This window comes from Rhinatrema bivittatum, chromosome 4 (assembly GCF_901001135.1).
Source record: "Rhinatrema bivittatum chromosome 4, aRhiBiv1.1, whole genome shotgun sequence".
In the NCBI taxonomy this organism is placed as follows: Eukaryota; Metazoa; Chordata; class Amphibia; order Gymnophiona; family Rhinatrematidae; genus Rhinatrema; species Rhinatrema bivittatum.
In genome coordinates, this window is record NC_042618.1 from 106,674,035 (window position 1) to 106,701,611 (window position 27,577).

Sequence of the window (27,577 nt, forward strand, 5' to 3'; positions counted from 1 at the left end):
CTTCCCGGGGATGAGGGTCTGTAAGTGGTGGCAGCTGGCGGCAGGGGGAGGCAGGCACATCGATCCCGTGGTGCAGGCACCCCGATGTTGCCTCGTCATACTCATCCTGCCCCGCGGAACACAGTAACGGTGGCCACTTTAGGAACTTTAGATGCTGATACAGATAGCTCAGCAGGGGGAGGGGATCTCCTTCCTCAGTTATTTCCGCAGGATTTTTGCCCCGGATCTCCCCATGATTTATTTCCTTCTTTCCATGCTCCTTTGGGTACCCCCCATCGAGAACATTTAAAGGGCCAGCATCCTTTTTCTGCTGATTTTATTTTACTATTACATAAGGCTTATTTAGCTAGCCTTATGCCCATGGGAGATGCTGAGCCCCCTCCGGGGTGGCCTGGGGATAGGCCCTTTGCTTCCGTGCAGGTTCCCAGGTCAGATCCTCCTGAGGTCTCCCGGATTAGGGTGGTCCGGGAAGGGTCCGGTTCCGGGAGACAGGGGGCAGTGCCACTGGCGGATCCGCTTCAGGCAGACAAGGATGAGAATTCAGAGCGTGTGGCCCCGGTGGAAGGGGATGATCCTCTGGTCCTTAGGCTCTTTCGTAGAGATGAGTTGGAGCCGATGATTCCACATGTCCTAGCGGAGTTGGGTATACCAGCTGGTCAGATGCCGACGCCTCAGGATCAGGGCAAGATGGATCTGGTGCTGTCTGGTCTTCGTCCCCTGGCTAGGACTTTTCCTTTTCATCCTATGTTGCTCCAGTTAATGTTTCGGGAGTGGGATTCTCCGGAAGCTAGCCTTCACATAGGCAGAGCTATGGAAAAATTGTACCAGCTGCTGTACTCTCTTGATCTCCTTAGGTTCCCAAAGTTGATGCGGCTGTATCCGCAGTCACCAAGCGTACGACTATTCCTGTGGTTGGGGCGGCTGCCCTTAAGGATCCTCAGGATCGTAAGCCGGAGGTGCTTCTCAAGCGTATCGTCGAAGTGTTGGCTCTGGGGGTTCGAGCAGCTGTTTACAGTAGTTTAATGCAGTGTGCGAGTCTCTGGTGGGTACAACAACTCCTGAGTGCCAGAGAGCTCTTCTCAGAGGAGTCGGAGCAGGTTAGTCATTTGGAGGCGGCGGTAGCGTATGGGGCGGATGCCTTGTATGGTCTCCTTCGTACGTCTTCGCGTACTACGGCTTCTGCGGCGTCAGCCCGCAGGCTTTTATGGCTCTGTAATTGGTCGGCTGATGTTTCCTCCAAATCGCAGCTGGGTGCTTTAACATTTATGGGGAAATTACTTTTTGGAGATGATTTGGAGTAGCTCATGAAGTCCTTGGGGGACAATAAAGTGTACAAGCTCCTAGAGGATAGGCCAAAAGCTTCCAGAGTTTTCGGCCCTTCCCGGTTGTGTTTTCGGGGACAGCACATTTTCCCCAGTCTAAGCCAGCTCTGTTTGGCCAAAGACAGTTGTCTGGCAGGTCGCAGACCTGGTCTCATTCCTTTTGTGGCCGTAGACCCGCCCAAGACAGCGGTGCCACAGGAGCAATGGGAGTCAAGTCCTCCCAATGAAATAGCGCCAGCCCACCCCCCTGTTCCGGTTGTTGGGGGGTGGCTGTCCCTGTTTTATGAGGAGTGGATCAAAATAACGTCGGACCATTGGGTTCTAAACATTATAGAACACGGCTACGCCTTAGATTTTGCTCGTTCCTTACGCAATCTTTTTCTGGTGTCGCCCTGCGGGTCTCTGGAGAAAAGGCGCCAGGTGTCTCTCACACTTCGCTGGTTGGACCTTGGGGCGGTCGTTTCAGTTCCACTGAACGAACTTTGAACCAGCAGGTATTCGATTTATTTTCTGGTTCCGAAGAAGGAAGGGTCCTGCCCGTCCGATTTTAGATCTGAAGAAGGTCAACAGAGCTCTGAGTGCCCTGTTTTCATACGGAGACGCTACATTCAGTAATCGCCTCCATCAGAGCAGGGGAGTTTTTAGCATCCCTCGATTTGACGGAAGCGTACCTACACATTGCAATTCGGAAGGACCATCAGCGGTATTTCCGATTTATGGTCCTCTGCAAGCATTACCAGTTTCAGGCACTTCCCTTCAGGCCAGTGACTGCTCCACGTACATTTACCAAGGTGATGGTGGTTGTGGTGGCGGCTCTCCATCGCCAGGGGATCCTGGCCCATCCCTACTTGGATGACTGGCTCATTCGAGCGAAGTCAAAGGAACTATGCGAGGCGGCGGTCGCCAGGATGGTGCAGACACTTCACGCTCTGGGTTGGATCATCAATGCAGACAAGAGCCAGGTGTCCCCCACCCAGGTCCTGGAGTTTTTGGGGGCAACATTCGATACTCAGATTGGGAAAGTCTTCCTGATGCAGGATCGGATAAACAAACTCATGTCGCAATTTTGGTGTCTCTTGTCCCTGCCAGTTCCCAGGGCGTGGGTCTATTTACAGGTTCTTGGTTCTATGGCGTCTACTTTGGAGTTGGTCCCGTGGGCTTTCGCTCATATAAGGCCGTTGCAAAGGGCTTTGCTCTCACGTTGGGACCCCAAGTCAGAAGCTTTTCAAGTTCCCTTACCCCTCCAGGAACCGGCCAGGTCCAGCCTAGCTTGGTGGCTGACCCACAAACACTTGTTCCGGGGAATGGATCTGGAGGTCCCTCAATGGATTATTGTGACGACAGATGCCAGTCTTTCCAGCTGGGGGGCAGTTTGCCAATCTCAGGCAGCCCAAGGCCAATGGATGCAGCAGGAAGTGTAATGGTCCATCAATCGTCTAGAGACCAGGGCATTCTGCTTGGCCCTGCAGAAGTTCTTGCCTCTGGTTCATCATCGGTCGGTGAGAGTGCTCTCCGACAATGCAACGATGGTAGCATATATCAACAGGCAGGGAGACACAAAGAGCTGCCCCGTAGCGGCGGAAGCAGACGAGCTCATGGTCTGGGTAGAAACTCATCTGCTCAGGATAGCGGCTTCACACATTGCTGGGGTAGACAACGTACAGGCGGATTTTTTTGAGCCATCAGTGATTGGATCCCGGAGAATGGGAGTTGTCCGAGGCGTTCGCGTTGATATCTCATCACTGGGGGATTCCCCGTTTGGACCTACTAGCGACTCGAGGGAATGCCAAGGCACCACGATTCTTCAGTCGCAGAAGAGAGCATGGAGCGTAAGGGGTGGAAGCTTTTGTCCTCCCATGGCCTCTTGACTTTCTGCTCTACGCATTCCCTCCTTGGCCTCTGGTAGGCAAGGTCTTGAGAAGGATAGAAGCCCATCCGGTGCTGGTGGCTCCGGAATGGCCACGAAGGCCGTGGTTCGCAGATCTTCTCAACCTTGCAGTGGATGGGCAGCTCTATCTGGGTCATCTTCCAAATCTCCTGCAGCAGGGTCCAGTATTTTTCGACCAGGTGGATCGCTTTTGTCTAGTGGCTTGGCTTATGAGAGGCAGCAGTTGAGAAAGAAGGGGTATCCAGATTCTGTGATTTCCACTCTTTTACGGGCTCGCAAAACTTCCACCTCTCACATATATCCGAGTCTGGAAGGTTTTTGACTCTTGGTGTAGCTATCTGCTTGGCTCAGAGAATTTTGGAAATTCAGGCCCTATCTTGTCGCGAACCTTTTCTTAGGTATTCCAGTTTTGGTGTTTCTCTTAGAACCGTGCCGTCCTTTCTGCCTAAGGTTGTATCGGCTTTTCACGTGAACCAGTCTGTTGAGTTGCCTGCGTTCCCGAATTTAGTTCAGAATTCTCCACATGCTCGTGAATTGAAGCGTTTAGATGTCAGGCGGGCGTTGATGCGTTACTTGGAGGTCACTAATGATTTTTGCCTGTCGGATCACCTTTTTGTCTTGTGGAGCAGTCCCAGGAAAGGGCATAAAGCTTCCAAGGCTTTGGGTTGAAGGATGCTATTGCTTCAGCATACATATGTCACAGGCAAGCAGTTCCAGAGGTTCTTAAGGCTCATTCGCTCCGTTCTCAGGCGGCGTCCTGGGCAGAAAGTCAGTTGATTTCCCCTCAGGAGATCTGTAGGGCGGCAGCCTGGAAATCTTTGCATACCTTTGCTCGGCATTACCGTTTGGATGTTCGGGCTCCCGATTCAGAGAGTTTTGGCAGCGGTGTGCTTCGAACGGGGCTTTCTAGGTCCCACCCCATGTAAGACGGCTTGGGTGCATCCCAGCAGTCTGGGCTGATCGGGTACGTACAGGGAAAGGAAAATTGGTTCTTACCTGCTAATTTTTGTTCCTGTAGTACCACGGATCAGCCCAGACACCCGCCCAGTTTTTTGATTCAGCTTGACAGATTATCAGTTTTTTTCCTGTCATACTATAGCAGGATGAAGATTTCACATTTTGTACATAGTTAAGTCTCCTAAATTTGGTTTAACCATTTAAATTTTTGGATTCCTGTTACCACTTTAATTCTACTTTGATATTGTTTATACTGAAGGGGCTGCAGGTGGTGCATGCTACTTACAGGGGTGTCCTTCAAGTTTTTCTGTCTCCATCTGCTGGAAGGGAGGCATAACCCCTGGGATCATCTTAAGAACTTCCCAAAGATGATGATACCTGTACATGAGCTTGAGACAACAGCATCTTTTCAGATGTCAGCTGAAGAAGGGAACTCTGTGGTCTCAGCAGCTCATTTTTGCTGTTTTCTTTGGACAGTTCTTTTGTTGGTTCAGTAAAAGAATCCTTTCTGCTGTAACCTACTGCTGTAGTGAATGGTACCAACACCTATTAAATGTACATGTTGGAGGGATTCTGTTCATTATTTTTGTGTACATGATCGGATACAGCACACTTAAAATCTTAGAAATGATTTACTATGTAATGCATTTGACAGGAAGGGATTGTATTTATTTTCATTTTTAAACCTGTTGACAGCATTAAACCAGTGCCCTGATAATGTGCTAATGGCATCTTCCATTTATGTGCTTGTATGGTTCATGCTGGTATCTTTTTCCTTTATCAGACCCGAGAGTACATGGAGCAGCTTAAACTCGCAGACAGGGTGTTGTGCCTACATAGCCGATGGCGCATTCTGTATGCTGGCCTTGCCAATGGCACAGTGGTCACATTCAGCATAAAGGTGAGTGTGCTGCAGCACATTATAATTCCTCCTTACTCCATCACTGTACAAACACAGAATGTCAAGGGGTTAGTTCAAGCCTATTATCCACTTTTCAGTTTCCTTTTACCATTATATGAGGGCTGAACTGGATTTTGAAGGGGCAAGCTTTCAAAACCCATCCCTGGAAGCAATTTCAGCAATGGAAAGAGAGTAGTGGAAAAACTTAGAATAATGGCTTGGGCCAGCCTGATGACCCAAGGCAACACTGAGTTTGGTTGCTACGGATCCAGCTTCTCATCAGACTAGCAGGAGTTTGGGAGGAAATCCATCATCATAGAAAAATGATACCTAAGGTGGGATTCAATGTGCTTACTGACCATGTTCTAAAGGAACTATCAAGTCTGTTACTATGGCATTGCTCTATCTGGGACTAATTGGGAAGAAAAACTGCAACATTTGTTCCTTTCCTGGTGGTGGTCATAGGCTTCCACAGTCACTTCCTGATTCCCTTGCAGGAAACACTCTACACTGGTGAAAAGCATTCCAACCTAGTTACTTTTTTTCTGAAACAATATGGTGTCTCATTAAAGAGGCAATATCATACACAGCGAATTCCCTCAGTGGCTATTTTGTGCTTCTAGCAAGTAGTCAGTAAGCACCTGATGTGTTGATTGATTGATTTAGTTTTAAATTTTAGTTTTTTTGAGTGCCTCCTAATGGGAATAGCACATACTTGGTGAATTTCTGTTGTAGAAGAGGGCATACACTTGGAAGAAAGCTCATAATTCCTCAGCCAAGTCTCTCTTGCTTTGATCCTTTGTGGCTCCTGCAATTCAGGCTATTTAGGCATGTGCAAATGTTCTTTTTCAGAGCAACAAACAACTAGACATCTTTGAGTGCCACAGCCCCCGAGCCATCAGCTGCCTAGCGACTGCCCAGGAGGGGGCACGCCGGTTATTGATGGTTGGCTCCTATGACTGCACCATTAGTGTTCGTGATGCTCGAAATGGGTTGTTGCTCAGAACCCTGGAGGGCCACAGCAAAACGGTCTTGTGTATGAAGGCAAGTCCTCCCATCACAACTGCACTTTTAAGTGGGTGGTAGTACAAATGATGCTGCTGACCTTCCTCAATGTTTGACCTTCTGACGGTAATCTTTGCCTATTAATTCAGAATACTGCTGTTTAGTTCCATATCTCTTCCTTATATCTTACTTCGCACTGTTTCAGACTGGTGTATAAACTGTTTGCCTTCTGGGAAAAAAGGTTAATATACTAACAAGAAAAAGAGAGAATGAATGATGGGTACAAATTAAAGTGCTGCTGTTATCCACTTGAGCTGCTTTTCAGCATAACCTATTTAAAGAGCAGAGGCCCATGACTCCTCAACAGGCACTACTTAAGCCTTTTTCAGCAGCTTGTGGGATCTTGGCTTTACATCAAAAGCATACAGAGTCTGTTTCTATATCCTCGATGAAAGAAATATTTGTCAACTTGTTTCTAGCTATAGATGCATCCTTTTAATTAAAAGTGGTAATATAAAGTTGTTATTGTTTTAAAGGTTGTGAATGATCTGGTGTTCAGTGGATCTAGTGATCAGTCTGTCCATGCCCACAATATACATGTAAGTTGGACTTTTAAAATTGGATACTGAGCATTGGAAGAAAAATGTTTTTAGACTGACTGTAAATGCCTGTATTTTAGGACCTCTGATGATGCAGTTGTGCCTTAGTAGAGCCATATAATATTATAATGGCACCTGCTGGTGAACTGAAGAACAGCATAGAACATGACTGAGAAATCTGTGTCCTGAGGTCTATAGCACATGAAGCTGGCAGTGGAAGTAAAATGGTAAAATACCAGGGGTTCTTGATGACTTCCAGGTTAAAGCATGATGCAGGGCCCAGTCTGAGATTAGATTTCCTCCCTGCAGGGTTTTGTTTTGTTTTCGTGCAAGAAGTTTTGGTATTTAAAAAGTAGGGCAAGGCTTGCAGTTTGAGTGATCAGAGTTTGGTTTGTGTGTAACACTTCTGCACCTGCTGCAGTACTGGTCTCCACTTGCATTCTTATTCCTGACACTCCGTCTGATGATATGCAAACCTCTAGTGCTAGAAATAGATCCCTCTACCAGTGATATGTAGAAGGTGTTAGCACTCACAAGGAAAACTGACAACAATATTCCTGTTCCAAGACCTTTCAGTTCCTTTTTCTGTAGTTGCATTTTATGAAAGCCTTTTTTTTGTTATTTGTTAATGTACAGAAAGAGAAGAGACGATTAGCATAAACGAATATGACAGTGGTGTTTGAAGATTATAGGATTATAAATTGCTTCAGTTTGAAGCAGTGGTATTTGAAAATTGGATGCACTGGTCTTTAGTCATTTGATTTGTATGGTTTGTGTAATTGCTTTTGATTTCTGCTCTCAAGTTGCATATTTTGTGTAACCTCCCCTGCCTTGGGCTCCACTTTGTCTTCCCACAGACAGGAGAGCTAATACGGATCTATAAAGGTCACAGTCATGCAGTCACGGTGGTTAACATCTTGGGAAAGGTCATGGTGACAGCCTGCTTGGATAAGTTTGTCCGCATCTATGAACTTCAGGTAAGGAGTGTGGGCTAGAAAAAACAAGACTTAGAAGAAGAGTAAATATTTGGTACAGGGGTTTTATGTGCATTAAGCCTTGTGTTTATCCCCAGAGACAACTAATTTCCTTTGAGCTGGTGTGCAGGTGGTGGTTGACCTGTTTATATTGTAGATCAAGCTGAGGCTTTGGGTGCTAGCTTGACTCAGAATGATGCTTGGAGAGCATATATCTTGGTATTGTTAGGGTGCTGTTACTGGTCAGAAAGCCATTGATCAGAGAGCTATTATTAGTACCAGTACTTTGAGCATTGATCTCAGAGGACAACTAGGATGGTAGTCCTCACACATTGGTGACATCATTGGATGGAGCCTGGCACGGAACTTTGATCTCAAAGAATTCTAGAGCTTTCAAACCTGCCCTATTGAGCATGTGCAACTGTAGATATCACCTTGCCACCTAGGCAGCGTCCCTCGGTCTCTTTTTTTTTCTGCAGAGCCATGTATTCGCAGGAGCTGTGTGTGTCACAGTATTCAGCTTTGCTCTCTCCTTACAGTTTTTTTTTAATTGGTTGTCTCTAGAGCTGCAGCTGTTTTTCTTTTCTTTACCTTTTGATAGTTTTATTTTTTTTTCCTTTCCTTTTTTCCTCTCTTCACTGTCTGCCAGCCATGTGGCGGGCCTTAGATACTGTGCAGCCTGGCAGAGTTTAATACTATCCCTTGTTAAATAAATATAGCATCTTCCATTTAGTATCTGTGTCTTCGCCTTTCTTTGGCTATTTCTGTACCTTTGTCAGGTATGGCAGGTCTGATAGAATGCAATCCGTGGGTAATCCATGTAGGCTGCTGAGCCTGCAGACTCGACTGAGTTCTATCCAGGCAGAAGTTCCATGTCATTTCACCGATTGATCAGCATCAATTGAGGTTTGGACAGTGAAGAGATCAAAGACCACATCGTTCCTGTGGAGGGGGAAGAGCTCATCCTCCCCACATTTAAAGGAACTAGTCTCCTCAGGCAGGAGCCCTGAATGATGTAGCCTCCCCTCCTGCTTGCCTGTGATGGCAGGCAGTCTCCTTGTGAGAGAGGCTAAGAAGGAGCCTGGGCAAACAGCTTGCTGCTGCACCTTCAGTGCCGTGCCCAGTATCAGTTGCCCATGCACATCTGTGATCAGTGCACCGATGATCTGACATGTCGATGTCTCATAACCATGTCGGGGACCAGGACTGCCATTGAGCACCATGGTCACCCTTGACACTGTTGAGATGCTGGAAAGCCCTCAATGCCATCAAGGCACATGACTGACTTTCATGCCATAAGGGCCTTCTGTGATGTAGGCATCTGTGGGCACTCTAGAGCCATGATGCATCAGAGTCATCGAGTGCCTTGTGTGAGGTAGCGGCACTGACCTCTAGTGTCGGGGACCGGGACCACCATGGTCCCCCTCGATACCATGAGAGCCACCATCGATGCCATCGACTCCTTCAATCCCATCGAGTGCGTTCGTGGCCGCCCTGGATGCCATTGAGGTGCATAGCTTTGATGCCGTGGCTGCACTTGATGCCATTGAAGTGCATAGCTTCGATGCTGTGGCTGCCCTTGATGCCTTCAAGTTCCAGGGCTTCCATGGAGGCCATCGAACATGATCACCAGCAATGCCATTCGTTGCTGCTCTCGACGATGTCAAGCACCATCAACTAGGCAATGGGATTGCCATTGAGCACCCTCGTCCCCCTTGACGCCATCGGAGCCGCCCTCGATGCCATCAAGGTGCATGCATGGCTGTCCTTGATGCCATCAAGATGCGTAGATTTTATGCCATGGCCACCCTTGATGCCATCGAGGTGCTTAGATTTGATGCTGTGGCCGTCCTTGATCAGAAAATTATAGTAGAGCTAGTCCAACCATCAAAGATGAATAGCCAATAAGAGAAGGAAGGACATCAAAGGTTCAACAATGTCCATCAAATAAAATTTTTATTGTATATAGGCAAGCAGAGGAATTCAATCATCAGCATCAAGCCAAATACTTGTATCACTAAATTAATGGTCCCCGACACGGACCGTATTTCGAAAAGACTTTGTCGGGAGGGAACCTAACAAAACAATAAGAGTTAAAGGCAAAAATTATTTGTAAGCAAGGACATGCATCTGAGAATACAAATAAGATTAAAAAATATATGAAAAATAAAAATGAGATTGAAGCTCTAATAAGAGGGGACAAGATGGTGACCTGAGTGAGACATAGAACCAGAGCTGCTCCTTATCTCGTTAAAGAAAGCTGTTTTTGAGCTTCCTGATGCTGCCAAAAAGAAAGGGGAAGGTGAGGGTGTTTTCCTCAATCCCTTCTCAACTTTTGGAGCAAGCCCTGATAACCACCTTGCTGTCTCAGGGAGCTGAAAAATTCGGGGTGGTGTTCCCTGCTGTGAACATGCCTGGAGGAGAGGCAACTTCCCTGGGGTGGAGGTTTCCCTCAGCCCCCCCACCCCCGACGTTTGATCACCGGCAGCAAGAGGACTACCGATCCCAGACGCCCTGCAGGAGTCTCAGATCGATGAGGTCAGTGGCACGCAACTGCAGGAGGATTCGTCGGAGGGGACAGTACAACCAGGAAGCGAAGGAGAAGCATCGGGGGAAGGAGTTACAACTCCCGATGGTTCAAGGATTCCAGCGTCCTCCGAAAGTAACCCCACATCATCGGGTGAGGTCCCGGCAAGGCCTGCAGTCGTAACCCTGGAATCCCTGTCGGAGCTAACAGCTGGGCTCACCGTGGCTGTGAAACAATGCAATAGTTAGATGGATTTACTTACTTCTCAAGTTAATCAAAAAATTCAAGCTCAAGAAAATTCTCTATCATTGGTTCGGACGTCGATTGCTAAAGTAGAATCTGATACACTTCAAATTAAGAACTTTAATGCGGCAACAATCAAAGATAGAGTGGCCCTATCTCAGCGTTTAGAAATGCTGGAAAATTGGAATCGCTGCTTGAACTTGAGATTGATAAATTGTCCACGAGTAATGGGGGAACTGATGATAGTTACCTTTAAAAGATATCTTACTGAGGTGTTACAATTATCTGAATCACAGTTTCCTTTGATTAATAAGGTTCATTTTTTACCTGTAAATAACCCCCAAAATCGTTTAAATGATGCAGGAGTTCCACCACTTGACTTTCAGAACCTAACTACATTTCTTGAATCTTCAGCTATTGAGATAATTGAATGTTCCACTTTGTTGGTATCGCGCATATCAGAACAAGACATTAGCAAATTAATGTCTTGCTATTTCAAACATTTTGATTCCTTGTTTCATGGTAGTAAGGTCTGCGTGTTTCCTGACATTTCAAAGGTTACTCAGGAAAGGCGAAAAGGTTTCTTAAATATGAGACAGGAAGCAATATCTTTGGGTGCCACATTTTTATTGTGATATCCATGTAAGTGTATCATAAAGAAAGAGAATGATTCCTATATATTTTTCACCCTGGAATAGCTAAGAGTTTACTTAGACTCGTTATCTACTCATGCTGTAACATAGGGACCCAGTGTAGGTAAGATAAGAACAGCTCTGTTATCAGGTAAATGCTTTTTCCTTTAAATTTCTTAAATACTCCTTAAAATATATGCTCCCTCGCTAAGGTTGTATTAAGATTTGGTATAATCCACTAGAATTGTATTTCTTAAATATTTTTTCTTATGTGTAATAATTTTGTTTTCTGAGTGGTATATACATGTTTCCTAAATGTATAAAATACTTTATGTATTAGAAAATTCATAAATAAAGAATAAAAAAATCATTGCATACTTTTGCTAAACATTACCGGTTGCATGTAAGGGATCCGAAGGTGGATTCTTTTGGCAGCAGTGTGCTTCGCGCGGGACTCTCCAGGCCCCACCCCTTTTAGGGCAGCTTGGGTACATCCCAGCAGTCTGGACTGATCTTGGTACATACAGGGAAAGGAAAATGTAGTTTTTACCTGTTAATTTTCGTTTCTGTAGTACCAAGGATCAGTCAGACGCCCGCCCATAGGCAGGAGAGTCCGTTCAGCTATTTGTATTTCTCTTGGCAGATTTTTTCAAAGACTACACATCTCCGCGACAAAGTTCCTTTTGTCACCAGTTATAGTTGTTTTAAGACGTTAATACAAGTTCTATTTTTTTTCAAGAGATTTAGGTTTGACTTGATCTAGTCATTGATTGGTAAAACAAAATAAAATAAAATTCTAATAACAGCCATTCATTCTGCTTTGATATAGATTATACTGAGGGATCTTAGGTGGCACACCAGGTTATATGGGGGGGTGCTTTTCAGCTTTTCTCTGACTCCATCTGCTGGAAGGGAGGCATAACCCAGCAGTCTGGACTGATCCTTGGTACTACAGGAACGAAAATTAACAGGTAAAAACTACATTTTCCTTTAAACTCACTTTTTTTTTTTTTTTAATGAAGAATGATTAAATCTGTTGATAAGGGCATGATAACAAATAGAACATGACCCACAATTATGATGTCCATGATATTGCTGATTGCCATACTTGTGCTCTAATAGATTAGAGAAAACCAAATGGTCTCTTAAAGATCTAGTTCTTTGAGTAGCAAATATGGGATAATCCTTAAATAAATCATCTCCCATCAAAATGGACCAATGTTTACAAACAATAGACTTTATCTGTGATATCTGGTTAGAAAATGGAATCACACAGACATGACGAGCTAAATGAGATTTTTTATCCGTAACTAGAAGATTTTCTCTATTAGGGTACAGTGCCTGCTTAAATGCCCTACGTACCACTTAATGAGTATAGCCTCGCTCAAAAATCTTGTAGATAATTCCTTCCTACATTTCTTATATTCCTGCAGAGAAGAACAAAACCTTCTTAAGCGAAGGAACTGTCCAATTAGTATATTTTCTTTCAGATGGCGGGGATGAAAATTCGTATTGTGCAACATAGTGTTTGTCAGAATTCTTACGATAAATTTACACCTCAAACTGCCCATTATGTTTACTAATCATTATATCTAAAAAAGGAATGCTGTTATACCACCAACTCAAATTTCAGATTACAATCCAAAATATTTATCCATACTGTAAATTCCTGTTAGAGTTCAGCACCTGACCAGATGAAAAAGACATCAATAAAGTATTTCCACAAAATAACATACTCAACATATATGGATTCATAAATGTTTGACTTCAAATTGGTTGCATGCCTATATATGGATCAATGGGGCTAAAGGAGTGCCCATCAGAATCCCTTTTATTTGACGATAAATTCTATCTTGAAATCAAAAATAGCCACAAGTTAATATGAACTCGGCTATTTGTGCCCACAATACTTGACAATTCTAAGTTAATGAAGACCTACATCAAACCTCTGCAACAATATCAACCACAGCTAGTTGGGGAACATTGATGTATAATGCGGTAACACCCGCTGTAACTAACCACCAAGTATGACAATTCTGTGTTGACTGATTGAGCTGTTCCAACTATGTAATTAGATGCACTGAATCTCTTAATATATGAGCTAATTGTGAAGACCTGAGGTTATAATAGACCAGGGGTCGGGAACCCATGGCTCGCGAGCCAGATATGGCTCTTTTGAGGGCTGCATCTGGCTCGCAGACACGTGTCGCCATACTTCGCGGTTCCCCGCTGACCCAGCTGCTCCCCGGTCCTCCGCCGCCCGGGCTTAAAATGCTGTCAGCCCGGGCGGAACGCGGCAGGACAGCTGGAGTCAGCGGCACCGGCGTGCTCTCTTCTCCTCCCCGCCCCCCCCCCCCCCCCGCGGCCCGGAAGAGGAAGTGGAGAGCATCGGGTGCCTGCGCGGGAAGAAGAGACCACACTAGCGTGGTCTCTTCTTCCGCGCAGGCACCCGATGCTCACCACTTCCTCTTCCGGGCCGCGGGGGGGAGGAGAAGAGAGCACGCCGACTGGAGTCATCCGGGTGCCTGCGCGGGAGTCATCGGGTGTCAGCCGGGTGCCAGCGCTGGAGTCATCGGGTGCCTGCGCGGGTCTTCCCGCGCAGGCACCCGATGCTCTCCACTTCCTCTTCCGGGCCGCGGGAAGAAGAGAGCACGCCGGTGCTCTCTTCTTCCCGCGGCCCGGGAATTGTCATTGCCGCGAATTGTCATTGCCGCGAGTTCCCGGGGGGGGGGGGGGGGGGGAGAGAGAGAGTGAATGAGCGAGCAAGCATGTGTGTTTGAGATCCTGTGTGTGTGAGTGAGAGATTGCATGTATGTGAATGATTGAGAGCCTGTATATGTGAAAGAGAGTATGTCTGTGATTGAGATCCTGCCTGTGAGAGAGAGCATGAATGTAAGTTTACCATTGGGAACCTGTATGTGTAAGTTTGTAATTGAAAACCTGTTTGTTTGAAAGAGTATGTGTGTATGATTGAGATCCTTTGTGTGTGAGAGAGATCATGTGTATGTATGATTAAGAGCCTGTGTGTATAAGTAAGAGAGAGATCATGTGTGTCTGTGTCTGATTGACAGCTGGTTTAGGTGATGGAGCATGTGAGTATGTGATTGAGAGCCTGTTTTTAAATGAGAGAGAGAGACCATGTGTGTCTGTGTGATTGAGAGCTGATTTAGGTGAGGGAGCATGTGAGTATGTGATTGAGAGCCTGTGTGTAAATGAGAGAAAGAGAGGACATGTTTGTAAGCATGTGAATGAGAGTCTGTGTGTGAGAGAAAAAGACAGCATGTATTTATGTGATTGAAAGCCTGTGTGTGTGTAAGCGTGAAAAGATAGACAGCATGTGTGTAAATGTGTAATTAAGAGCCTATATAAGTGAGAGAGAAAAAACATTTGTATATGTGAGTGACTGAGAGCATGTGTGTATAGGTGTGTCATTGAGAGCCAGTGTGAGAGAGAGCGCTGGTATGTGACTGAGAGAGGAGAAAGTTCCAAGCAAACCACCCCACCTCCTGCTAATTCAGAACAATCTCAGGACACCTGGATATCAAACGTTCCCAGGTATGCAGAGCAAAAAAATTTTTGTATCCTTATTATTTTTCATTACTGGATCTTTGTGTCTGCTATTTTGAAATATTTTGTTGGTATCTGGAAATGTTTTATATGAGTTTTTAATTATTGGATATTCCACTCATCAGCTGTTTCGAAATATGTTCTTTTTGTTAGTACAGTTTTACTGCTGATGATTTTATATTTCTTGATTTGTTTTATAAGGATGTGTGATGTTTCTTTTTTCCTTTGTTACACTGCATACAGAGACTCTGGCTTGTTGCAGTTTCCAATTCAGTTTTTGTCTGCATGCTTCTTGTTATGCGTTTTGGTCTCTTTATTCTATGTTAGGTGAGGGACAGCACGTGATTCAGGTGAGGTTTTCTGCTGGCGTGTAGTTTCTGTGTAGGACTCTATAGCAGCCTGACTTGGTCCGTTTTCCTAATAGGAGATGTATTGGTGTCTTAAGGCCTGGTGTAATATTTTCAGAGACTTATTGTACTTTAAAAGTGTGATCTTACATAAAATGCACACATTTACTTGTATTTAGTTTTAAACATATTGTATGGCTCTCATGGAATTACATTTTAAAATATGTGGCGTTTATGGCTCTCTCAGCCAAAAAGGTTCCTGACCCCTGTAATAGACTGTCAAGATATTGAGCCACTGGTTCAAATAATGACCCCTCTTCTTGAGACGATAGGATGCCCAGGGGGATTTTCAATAGATTTATGTACTTTAGGCACAAAATAAATAACTGGGATCACTGGGTGTACCTGATACAAAAAGGCATACAATTTATCATTTATTAGCTTATGAGTCAGAGCCCCTTTCAAAATAGCATGAATAGACTGAATATCACCAGTTGGATCCTTCTCTAATAGAAAGGATCTATCTATCTAACAGAAACCCTTTTATTATCCCTAACTGATACCATCCTTAAGGGTATGGACAAGGGCCAATCATTTATCTTCGCCTTGCTAGACATTTCCTCAGCGTTTGACACGGTCAGCCATAATATCCTTATTGATCGCCTTACCGACATAGGTATATCAGGAACAGCCCTGAGCTGGTTTGCATCTTTCCTAATCAATCATCATTACAAAGTTAAAATTGGTAACCATGAATCGAACCCCATTAATCTAACACATGGCATACCACAAGGATCTTCCCTCTCCCCTACTCTTTTCAACATTTACCTTCTGCCCTTATGGCAACTTCTTGCCGACCTTGGACTTACGCACTTCATCTATGCTGATGATGTACAGATACTCATCCCTGTCACAGATTCAGTGCCCAATGCTTTGAAAACCTGGAACAACTGCCTTTCTTCAATCAACTCCCTCCTCACCAACCTCAAGCTGGCCTTAATTACGTCAAAAACAGAGCTCCTTTTTATTTCCCCAGCTCGCCTTAACCCACCTCCCTCAGTGCACCCCCTCTCTTTCTCCCAACATATTAGAGACTTAGGCTTCACCCTCGATAACCATCTCAGTCTCCAAAAACACATCAACAATACAACCAAAGACTGTTTTTACAAATTGCAGGTACTAAAGAAACTAAGACCTTTACTACACCACAATGACTTCCGAACAGTCCTCCAAGCTACCCTCTTCACGAAGATAGACTACTGCAATTCCCTTCTCTTAGGCCTTCCAGCAACATCAATCAAACCTCTCCAAATGCTGCAAAATGCGGCAGCAAGAATCCTAACTAACTCACACAGATCAGACCACATCACCCCGATCCTCAAAGACCTCCATTGGCTCCTGATCACTTCCAGAATCCTCCATAAGAGTCTCACAATTATCTATAAAACCTTGCACAACCAAAACATTCACTGGTTTAACGACTCCCTCCAATACCATACCTCCAACAGACCCTCCAGAACCGCTTACAAAGGATCCTTAGCCACTCCTGCTCACAATCTCACCCAACTCATATCCACCAAAAAAGTGTGCTATCCTTAGCGGGACCAACATGATGGAACTCCATGCCACCTGACCTCTTCCAGGAACACTGCACTGCCATCTTCAAATAAAGGCTAAAGCCTACACTTGAATTATCTCCCTCCACCATATCACATTCCCCTTCTAACTCCTTCCACACTGACATCCACAAGCAACTGTATTGTAGTTATTGTTCTATCTCTTGAAAAATCTTCTCCTAGGTCTCTTGACCCTTCATTTTCTCCTACTCTCCCAAGTTCATCAATATTCCTGTTACATGTAACTTTATTTTTCCCTCTCGGTTCATAATATTATTCCCCTGTAAACCGATGTGATATGTCTATGAACGTCGGTATATAAAAGTTTTAAATAAATAAATAATAACATATAAAATTCCCTATCGCTAAGTTGTTGATTAGCCTCATAGATGTATTTGCAGCGGTCCATGATAACCACCCCCCCACCCTTATCAGCAGGTTGAATAATAGTCTTGTTGCGACTCAATACTGAAACAGCCAAATGTTCCTCCTTTGTAAGTTATGTCTCAACAGAGTATATTGGGATTCCATATCACAGATGTCTCTCATGACAAACTGTTCAAACACAGAAATGAATGGATCTACCGGATCAGGAGGCATCCACCTCTAATGTTTCACAAATCGGGGTTCACTGATTCTGCCGGGGAATCTGAAAAAATCTTAGTGATCTTTAATTTCCTAAAAAAATTAAATAGCCCAATATGAATAGAAAATGAGTCATAATGAGTACTGGGGATAAATAACTGCTTATTTAATAATTAATTTCATCCTGCAACAAAGGGCGTGATAAGTTAAATACCGAAATCAAATCTCAATGTGTTATTTCACATATTGGTTTCCCCTGCTGTGCTGCATATTTTGCTGATAGGCCCACAAATATTAGGGTGACCCTTTCATCTGAGATTTTTAAAAAAGTGTTTCTCCCGTATGGTTGTTAGTTGTACCCATGTCACCCTGCACAAAGGAGACTGGTTTTTTTTATATTTGCCCTTTTTTTTTCCTTCCATATCTTCTTCTGATGAGTTTCCTGATGATGAAGAAAAAAGTCTTAACCCTTAGTTTTCTATCTTTATTCTTCCAGGAGTACATGAAAGCTTTCGTATAATCTGACTGATTTTGAAATGTTCGTATTTTTAACTGGCTGATGTCTGACCTAAAAGACTCTAATTGAGCTTGATACATGCTTAATTGTAAATCAAAATCTTCCCTAGCCATATCCTTTTGAAAATCATTGATTGGTATTTCACTTTGTTCCTTCAAGGGGTTTAATGAGGACATGATGGTTTCAGTAACTAAAATCAAGTCATGAGCGCATTTACTCAAAGTAGCATTCCATTTGACCAAGAACTCATCTTGATCTGCAAACAATACGGGTTCTTTAATGATCCTAAGTCCTCTAGAGATCCTCTTAACTCTACAAAATTCTGCTAATATGGAAGTGTGTAATTCCATCCTAATGTTTTTTCTGAGTTTTGATATAGCTTTCCCAGTCGCAAAGGGTATATGGTGTGTGACATTTTTATCAAATGGGGTAAAACCTGAAATGTTTGATGCAGCCTGTTTGGTATAGCTCAAAAAAATATTCCATTTTAATTAATTCATAAATTCCTGCAGGGAAAGATAGACTATTTTTCCCCTATATTTTCACCAAGTTCTGGCCAGTACTGCCTTTAGCTTTTCTCATTTCACTAGGTTGTCCAAAGTGCCTTCCTGCTCACCTAAACTATCCTGTAGACAGGATGGATAGCCCTGCCCTTGACAGGGTGCAGTGTGGATGAGCTTCATGCCTAACTTATCTTCCTGCTCGGGGGTTTGGGCTAGTGAATCCCATTCAGGGGTTACCTTTCATCCCCTTAAACTCTTGATGCTGTCCTGCATGGTCAGCTATGTCTGGTTCTTTGGCACGTAGGGTCTGTTACAGACCCTGCTGCTGTTGCTGATTATTCTTCCAAGCTTTGCTTGGGTTTTCATGCCCATTGTGCTTGTCAACTAAACATGGAGCACACTTTGGCAGAGGCATTCTGTCCTTCATTGCTAGTGGACCGCAATTTCTTTCTGGGGAGCTCTCAGGCCCCAGTTTGTTTTATAACACTGAGGGAAACAATGAAGTCTTCATCCAAGAATCCTTCTCTTGTTTACATCTCTAGACTTTTTCCTGTATCCAGGCGGTTCTAGACCTACTGTTATTGTCAAGGTTTACGGATCCGAAACCCTGCTTGTAAGGTTTTCCGTGATGCGGAGTATGCTTCTTGCTGGCATTTGTATCACTCCCCTGCCTTAGGCATCTCTGCTATGCACTGGGGTTTTGTGTCTGTCTTTTCTATGGTTTTCTCTTTGTAGAACCCAGACCTCTTTGTGGGTCGGCTGCTTCACAGGCAAAAGGGAGAGAGGTGGTGCTTTCAGCACTGTGTGGTTTTTCGCTTTGTCCTGCTCGAACAGCCTATGGCTTGGGAATCAACCATGTGTGAGGACTGCCATCCTGCTTGTCCTCGGAGAAAGCAGAGTTGCTTACCGAGGACAGCAGGAATCCACCCGCCTCCCCTGGGAGTTGGTTTCTCCATTTATGTTAGCTATATCATGGACTGAGCGACTCTGCCTAGGGGGCAGGGTAATATCTACAGCTGCTCAGTAGGGCATGTTTGAAAGCTCTAAAATTCTTTGAGATCAAAGTTCTGTGCCGGATTCCATCCAATGATTTCACCCATGTTGAGGACTAACATCCTGCCGTCCTTGGAGGACACCTGTTAACAGGTAAGCAACTCTGCTGCCCTTAAGACAGAGAATTAGCTCTTAAATTGCTAGAATTTTCAAGTGTTGACTGAGAGTACAGAGAGAGCAGATTTCTGTGCCAAGATCTTTCTCCAGCTCTGGTGGACAGCACATTTCATGAAGAAGTGTTTAGCTAACTTTTGTTGTTTAATCCTGTTACTGCTTGCAATTTCAATCTTTTTCTGTTCATTTTTTAGTTAATAAACTTTTGTTAAGTTTGTCAGGTTTGCCTGTCATAGACTGATTATTGATCCCACTATTCTTTGTATTTGGTCTGTGGGTGCATTTCTAGGACGTGTGTGATCCCTGAGTTGTGTGGGGACTCAGTGTCTTAGAAACCACCAGGTGATAGTTTGCGGATAGGATCTTGCCCAGGGATAAATGGAATCCTACTAGTGGGTGGGAGGCTGCCGGTGTAGGAGCACAGGTACAGGAGGGACTGGGAAATGCTTGGCAGAACTCTCGGAGTGGCCATGGGGTTAACACTGAATTGGGTGTTAAGGGTGGCACTAAGACGTTACATGACAACAGCACATTGAGTGCTTGAAGATAGTGGTGGTGTTTCATCTAATTCAAATGGAAAGCAGTAAACCTATACACTGCACAGCATAAATTATCAGTAGAATACATATGAAAGTGTTGTAAGGCTTAATTATGGTGACTGGAGTTCCAGATGAGTCTGATAATTTGGCAGTTTATGAAATCCAAACTACCCTCATGGGCTTCTAAACCTGTATTTGAGCATAAGAATCCAGGAAATTGAACGCAAGGATCTTTTTTGGGCTTCTGCTTTTTGAAGCTCTGGGGAGAAGTCCTGCTTTTGTTCCTCTTCCTTACATAGATCTCCCTTCATAAAAAGAACCTGTGCTTTGATCATAAATCATGTAGTGAACAAGTATGGTGACTGCATTTATTTAATGAGCTCTTGGTATATGCTTTGGCACATACTGTAGAATGGAAGAAAATTAAGTGTAATGAAACAAGTCTGAATGATATGAGTTGAACAGTATGTATAATGTAGTATGTCCTCCTCCTCTCTAACATCTTTTCCTTCTGTGTTTTGTTTTCTCCCTACCCCCAAGTCTCACGACCGTTTGCAGGTGTATGGAGGACACACGGACATGATTATGTGTATGGCTATTCATAAGAGCATGGTAATTCTCTTTTTCATATTTTTTTTTTCAATCAGTCTGATATACATGGCAGAACCCTGGACATAGATATATGTTTTCAAGAATCAGATATACAATATGATGTGAGGAAATAAAATCAGCCATTTCAAGAGAGCACAATGATCCTTTCTGTTCTTTGAATGTCTTGCAGTGTCCAGTAATATATATTAGTTTCTTAAGTATATCAGTTAAAGTGGGTGTAGTATATTTTTCTGAGCTAAATCTGACCTGGTTAAAATGACCTTGATGTATTTTAGATGTTTGGGCTACTAGAGATCTAAGCTAGGCACTTACCATACTCATGTTTAATCTTGACTTAAATAAAGCCATGCTGTGGGTCTGTGTTTGAACCATGCTTACACAGCATGAGTTACAAGCAAACGAGTCCACCTCTGGAAACTTTGACTACTGGAGAAGTTGGGGTGTGAATGGGGCTGAGGGAACCCCCCAAGCATATAGGTTTGCAGCAAGATCGGGGCTCTTATAAACAATAGAGACAAGGCATTCTCTTAATTTCTTTGTTTTTGTGTGTTTTTTATTTTTCTTCACCAGATTTACACAGGCTGCTATGATGGCAGTGTCCAAGCCGTACGTCTGAACCTCATGCAGAATTACCGCTGCTGGGTAAACAAAAATGTCTTTCTCTCCTTCTCCAGTTCTCTGGTATGATACAAAGGCGCATGCAATCATTGGAGTGCTAAACCCAGTTACACATATACATCCATGTTTCATGCATATCATATCTTCACTTCGCTAATCCTTAGCTAACGTTCTTATAATTGTATAAACCAGATTGCAGTGCAAGAATTTCTTACAAATTATTTAAAATAAAATCTTGATAATTAATGAAAGGTATCATATGTGGTATAGGCAAAACAAAATGTAGTACACTTGTAAAGTTTGTATTGTGTTTTCAAACAAAGCTCAGTATTAAACAATAAGGTTGTCTTTGGAAAAAAAACAAACTCAGAACCAGCACCACATTAGTCTTTGGTATATGCAGAATTACCTATCTGACTTCTAACTTGCTGAGTGAAGTTAATCATTTTAATCAATAATTTGTTGTTTTCCACTTCTTCGGCGGTTAGCAGAACAATACGTATGTATGTATCTATACACACACATATATATATATATCTTAAGTAATGACTGGTACTTTATATGCTTTTTATATACACATATAAACACCAGCATATATATTACTGTTAACCTCTAAAGGTGGAAAACAGCAAATTATTGATTATAAATGACCACTGAATGACTTCAACCAGTTAGAAGTCTGATATTTTTGTATACGCCAAAGACTAACGTGCTGCTGGCTCTGAGTCCCAATACATACGTATATTATGCTAGGCCACCCAGGCACTTAAAAATTGATACCTGTTGCTGCCCCTGTCGTGAAGATAGCTGCTGCAACCTGGTGCTGCTCCCTACCAGCACAGAAGAGAGAGCCTAGAGGTGGAGAGAAAAAAAAGAAACAAATATTAGATAAAAAAATAAAATCCAAAAATGGCAAAACCAAACAGGAAAACTAAAAATTCTAGACCATGAATTTTCAACCCAGTCCTTCAGACACACCTAGCGAGGCAGGTTTTCAGGATATCCACAATGACTATGCATTGTGTACAAATCTCTGTCATGCACATTCATTGTGGATATCCTGAAAACCTGACTGGCTAGTTATGTCCTGGGTTGAAAACCACAGCTGTAGACAGCTTCAGTTCAACTTCCCCCTCCATTTCTTTTTGAAAGTGCCCCTACCAGAAAGACTTACCTTCACATAGCTTGATGCTGCTAGGTGCAGCCATTCCAAAGTGTTTAAAAGGAAACACACACATTAAAACAAACTATAACACTCAGACATTTTACTGTCTCATAAACCGCTCTGTTCTACTGAACCAAGGCAAAAAGAAATCCAAAATATAGGTAAAAGAGAAAAACAGCAAAAGTCCAAAACCTAGATAAAATAAACCTCCTCCATGAAACAGAACAAACAAGGTAACAAAGAAAAATACATTTTTGCTTTAACTACCAAAAAAAAAAAGTAGTCAGTTTTCGAAATATTTTTCCAATCCTTTTTTTTTTATTTTTTATTTATGCATTTTCAGACTTTATAACAAATTATAATAGAATACAGATATATTGTAATACATCATAGTATATTGTTTTAACATATCTTGAAACCTTATCTGTATCATCAGGAAATATAGGGCGAGCTAATATTAGTGAGCAGAAAAAAAAGAATAGAGGAACATTAAGATCAAATAAATCATTAGTAATAAGAGGCGACAACTGGTTACATTCCACTTCTCCTAGCCAATTTCTGTCGTCACTGGGACATGAGAGTCCAAAAACACTTGGAGCTGGGAAATTAAAAAAATATATATACTTATGATTTGAGTAGTTTATTTCACACTTACAGGGGAATTTCAATAAAAATCTAGCACCTATGGCTTCAACATCTGATCTCAATCCCAGGAAATTCTTCCTCCTAACTTGTGTTATTCTAGCTAAGTCTAGGTAAATCTAAATTTTTTGTCCATGGAAATTATCCAAACGGTGTCGAAGAAATAGACGCAAAACAGCGTCACGGTCCGATGGGAATACAAATGACACGAATAATGTTGCTCTTGATGAAATCTCAGTATCTATAGTTGTTTCCAGTATCTCAGTCAGATTTAAAGATCTTTCCGATGGAGTATTTCCATCTAACATAACTGCACTAGATCTTGTAGGTAAATAATAAACCTTAGAAAAAACAGGTAATGATTGTTGAGATATCTTCAGAATCTGCATTAAATATTCTTTAAACATTTCCTTTGGAGGAATCGTTTTTAACTGAGGAAAGTTAAGAACTCAAAGGTTAAGATATTTTTAAAGAATTTCCAATAAATTCCAATTTTTTCTCTTTTAATAAATCAGACCTTACAAATCTTTGCTGAAATACTTCTACTTTTTCTAACCGTTTTTCACACTTTTCCAAATTGGTTTTATTTGTAGCTACTGAGTTCTCTAGGTTTGAGAAACGCTGTTGAAAGTTCAAAGTGGTTTGAGTCAAATTCACAATAGCCATTTCCAGCGATTTAATTGCTGTCCACAGTGAAGTAAAGGGTGATCTCTGCTGGCTTCTGAGATAAAATTAAATTCTCCCCCCACAGCCTGGTCTCCACTCCTCAAACCTTCCAGAGTCGTACCAAGTAAACCTCTGGAGACCCCTGTTGTCACGGGGGTTGCTGGTCCCGTCTGAGCAAAACCAATATTCTCCTCAGTTTTTTCAACGACAATATTAGACGCACCTTCATTTTCTCCGGATCCCATTAAACTTGCCGGTAGCGGCGGGGAGGGAGTTCTAGGAGCGCTGGGGCTCAATGATATTACCTTGGCCAGCAGTGCTGTCTCCCACTCAGATTCGGCCTCTGCAGCAGCCCTCTCCTCCGGTGTCATTCCAGGTGTCTATGAGAAAAAGGAAGAAATCCGTGGCTGTGCTGTTGTAGGCAAGGGAGATGAGGTTGATATCTCCCTTACCTTAGCTTTCCTCTTAGTGTGCGGCATAGTCCAAATGGAAAAGTCAAGGTAAAATGCTATATCAGTAATTTGAGGAGGGAGAGCTCCTTCTTAGTGTCTACCTCAGTCGGCGGCCATCTTAGCTCTCCAATATTTTTCCAACCTTGTGGTTATAAAGATTGATAAAAGAGAAGCTGTATGATATATATAGAGTTCCCAAGACATGATATAGTACAAAATATATATAGAGAAGGGCCTAGTCTCTAAAAAAAAAAAGTGCTAACATGCATTTTTAGTAAATAGTTACCACAGAGATTAATGTAAAATCGCGTTAAAATTGGCCCATTGTTGTTAATGGGCAGATTTACCGCAGCTTAGTAAATCAGCCCTAGAAGAGAGATAGATACAGACAGAAGAGTGTATGTTTATCTTTCTATATAAATAAAGGTTCTCCATTAGAAATATATACAGTGCTGCGAAAATTTAACTCCAAGTGTAATGAGAATTGTTTAATTGAAACCAGACTTTTCTTATGCAATAAAAAAAGGTATAAAATAAACAATTGCATATTTCTTCAGGTACAATAATGCACAAAGTAAAAACAAGAAGTCTAATTCAGATTGTGTGTGAAATAGTAAGTGAACCCCTAGTTTCCTTAGCACAATGAATTTGTTAATTAGAATGAGGTGCTTAAATAATTGGGTAACAAGTCAAAAACAAGAAGCAATGTAATAATTAGCAGCAAAGGTAATCCTAGCCATCGCAATCAAATAAATAAAAACAAACAATAAACTAAGGCCAGAAAATCAGTTGAACGATATCAGGAATTATAACATTTTGCAAACAACTCCATAATCATCAAAATCTACCTCATTGCAGATAAATACGTGACTAATAAGACACAAATAGGCTAGGTACAAGATCAGGTCTTACAGGCTTGCTCGAACAACCAAGTTTTCAAGCTGCGATGAAAAGCTGCATAATCAGTTACTGGCCAAATGTCTTTGGGCAGCTTGAAAAGCATTGTCCAGATTTTGGAGAAAATATTACATTTTCATTTTGAACAATGATGTGCAGCGCTGTCTGTAGTGTGATGCAGGAAGCAGCATTTTTCAGTAGTTCTCAATTTTAAAGGAGGGTGGGCTGGTGAACAGCTCAGAATGGTGGTTGGCATTAATGACCATGCTCTTATCTTTCCTCTTAGTGGCATGGATGTTTCCTAATATTTGGTGTTGTTGACCACCTCAAACAGCACTTGCTGACCGATCACACTAATCCGAACTTTCAGACACTGAAATGTCGTTGGAAGAGCTGCGATGCCTTCTTTACAAACAGAAGGGGATGCAAACAGGTACAGGAAAGAAAAATACGAAAACATATTGACCACGACAACTGAGTCAAGTGTCTTTTGGTGGATCATTTTGGGCAAATGTATTCTTTATAGCACCTGTTCTTGTGTGTTCTGCAGTGAGATGGCACAAAGGTACCATGTCATTTTGGGAGTACGTCTATGATATTCTGAAATTTTCTCACATTCATTGTTTTTCCTAAATAATATATATCCTTGCAGTTTTTGGTAATCAAATGCTAAATTTGAATTTATTGCATTTTAAAATGTTCTTGTTTGTTTTTTTGTTTCAATAACTTTGTTCAGTGCTCCATTAAATTTCTCCAGTGCTGGTGCAAAAAGTATCAATGATGGAATAGTGATCATAACGCAACAAAATGTAATATAATTACTGGAGGAAGAATAATGAATAAAACTACCACAGTAGCATTTAACTTTAAAAACGGAAACTATGATAATACGAGGAAATTAGTTGTGAGGACTAATAGCCTACAAGATAAAATATATTAGACAAGTTTATTAAAAAAAAAAAAAGTATAAACACCAAATAAGTGGCATCATGGCTAAATATTGCTGTTCAAGAGGCTATTGGAGCCAAAAGAGCTTCCTTTAAAAACTGGAAATCAAGTCCTAATGAATAAAAGGAGGACATGCTTAACTCTTGCCAAATTAGGTATCAAACAAGGCAGGCCAAGAGAGAATTTGAGGAAAAAAATTGCCAGTGAAATAAAAACTAATAACTTTTTCAAGTATATCAAAAGCAAGAATGCTGCAAGGAAGTAAGTTGGACCATTGGATAACTATTGACTAAAAAGGATGGTCATGAAGAATAAGGCCGTCTCAGAAAAAAAACGTAATTCTTTGCTTTAGTGTTCACTGCAGTTTTCACCAGAACCATTCTTTTGTTGGTGATGATACAGAGATACTGCTGCATATCGGTGTGAATCTAGAAGAGTTGTTGGAACAAACTGGCAAACTAGTACTAAATTTCTGGGATTGGATGGTATTCAGCCCCAGTTCTGAATTTGCAGACCTACTAATAATCCATAATCTTTCAATCCCTGTACGTTCCAGGATCAGTCCAGACTGCTGGGTTATGCCTCCCTTCCAGCAGATGGAGTCAGAGAAAAGCTGAAAAGCACCCCTTAGATATACCGGTGTGCCATCTGCGATCCTTCAGTATTTCTCTGACTCCAGCAGAGGAAGGAAAGCATAGCCTGCGGTCCTGTTCCGTGTCAAATTCTGTGATAATCCTGTACATTGGTAAAGGTTTGGCATTTGAGATAGACCTTTGGCTAGATCAATGTTGATTTAAAAAAAAAAATATATATCTATTTAACTAATAATAAATACTGTCAGGAAAGGCAAGTGTACTGATAGCATCCTGAAGGGCAGGCAAGGCAATCTTCCATGGCACCTGTGGAATGGAGGGTGGTAATTTAATTATGATGATGATTTTGATTTTTAGTCCACCTTCCCAAATGATGCGCAGGCGGTTTACAACATTAACAATAATTCAGGCCCCAAACCGTTTATAATCTAGGTGGATACCTGAGGCAATAAGAGATTGTCCGTTTACTCACAGTCACAAATTGTCATTGGAGGAAGAGGGATTTGAACCCTGGTTCTTAATCAGTTGCTCTAATTGTAGGCCAGGGGTTCTCAAACCAGTTCTCAGAACATACCTGGCCAGTCAGATTTTCAGGATATTCACAGTGAATATGCATGACATAGATTTGCATACACTGCTGGTTAGGTGTGTTGAGAACTACTGCATTAGGCCAGTGTAACACTAATTTATAAATAGGTCTCCAGATGTGATCCTGGAAACTACAAACTAGTGAACCTGACAAAATGACAAAATGAAGAATTGAATTACTGGGTATATGAATAGGCATGGCTTAATGGGGAAGAGCCAGCATACATTTAACAAAAGGAAGTCATGCCATGCTAATCTGAGAATTCTGTGAAGGTGTAAATAAGTGGATAAGGGTGAGTTGGTTAATTAGTGTATCTGTATCTGTATTCTCAGAAAATATTTAGTAAAGTCCTTCTTGAGAGACTTCTAAGGAAATTAAAAGTCATGGGATAGAAGGCAATGCCCTATTGCGGCTTTGTAACTGGTTTAAAGATGGGAAACAGAGTAGGACTAAATAGTTTTCCCAGTGGAGATAGGTAAATAATGAAGTGCCCCCAAGGATTTTGA

The 27,577-nt window shown here is 42.4% G+C and overlaps 2 protein-coding genes across 9 annotated transcripts in view; one reads left to right on the forward strand and one right to left on the reverse strand.

Moving 5' to 3' along the window:
• The window catches only part of ZNF106 (zinc finger protein 106), a 152,236-nt gene that overhangs the window by 115,848 nt on the left and 8,811 nt on the right, over window positions 1–27,577 (forward strand). For 4 of the 6 annotated variants that reach the window (XM_029598621.1, XM_029598624.1, XM_029598623.1 and 1 more), the window contains 7 exons: window positions 4,952–5,068; window positions 5,921–6,112; window positions 6,610–6,672; window positions 7,530–7,649; window positions 20,430–20,501; window positions 21,072–21,143; window positions 25,228–25,374. In XM_029598621.1, coding sequence (XP_029454481.1) covers window positions 4,952–5,068; window positions 5,921–6,112; window positions 6,610–6,672; window positions 7,530–7,649; window positions 20,430–20,501; window positions 21,072–21,143; window positions 25,228–25,374 — 783 coding nt within the window. Of the gene's footprint in view, window positions 1–4,951; window positions 5,069–5,920; window positions 6,113–6,609; window positions 6,673–6,752; window positions 6,900–7,529; window positions 7,650–20,429; window positions 20,502–21,071; window positions 21,144–25,227; window positions 25,375–27,577 lie in introns of those variants that run through there. The other 2 variants (XR_003856291.1, XR_003856292.1) reach the window with 2 other exon arrangements.
• The window catches only part of CAPN3 (calpain 3), a 238,611-nt gene continuing 221,182 nt past the window's right edge, over window positions 10,149–27,577 (reverse strand). For 2 of the 3 annotated variants that reach the window (XM_029598629.1, XM_029598625.1), the window contains 2 exons: window positions 21,900–21,971; window positions 10,149–10,398 (listed from right to left, as the gene is read on the reverse strand). In XM_029598629.1, the coding sequence (XP_029454489.1) occupies window positions 10,390–10,398; window positions 21,900–21,971 (81 nt within the window). In that variant the 3' untranslated portion in view covers window positions 10,149–10,389. The remainder of the gene's footprint in view (window positions 10,399–21,899; window positions 21,972–27,577) is intronic. The other variant, XM_029598628.1, reaches the window with a different exon arrangement.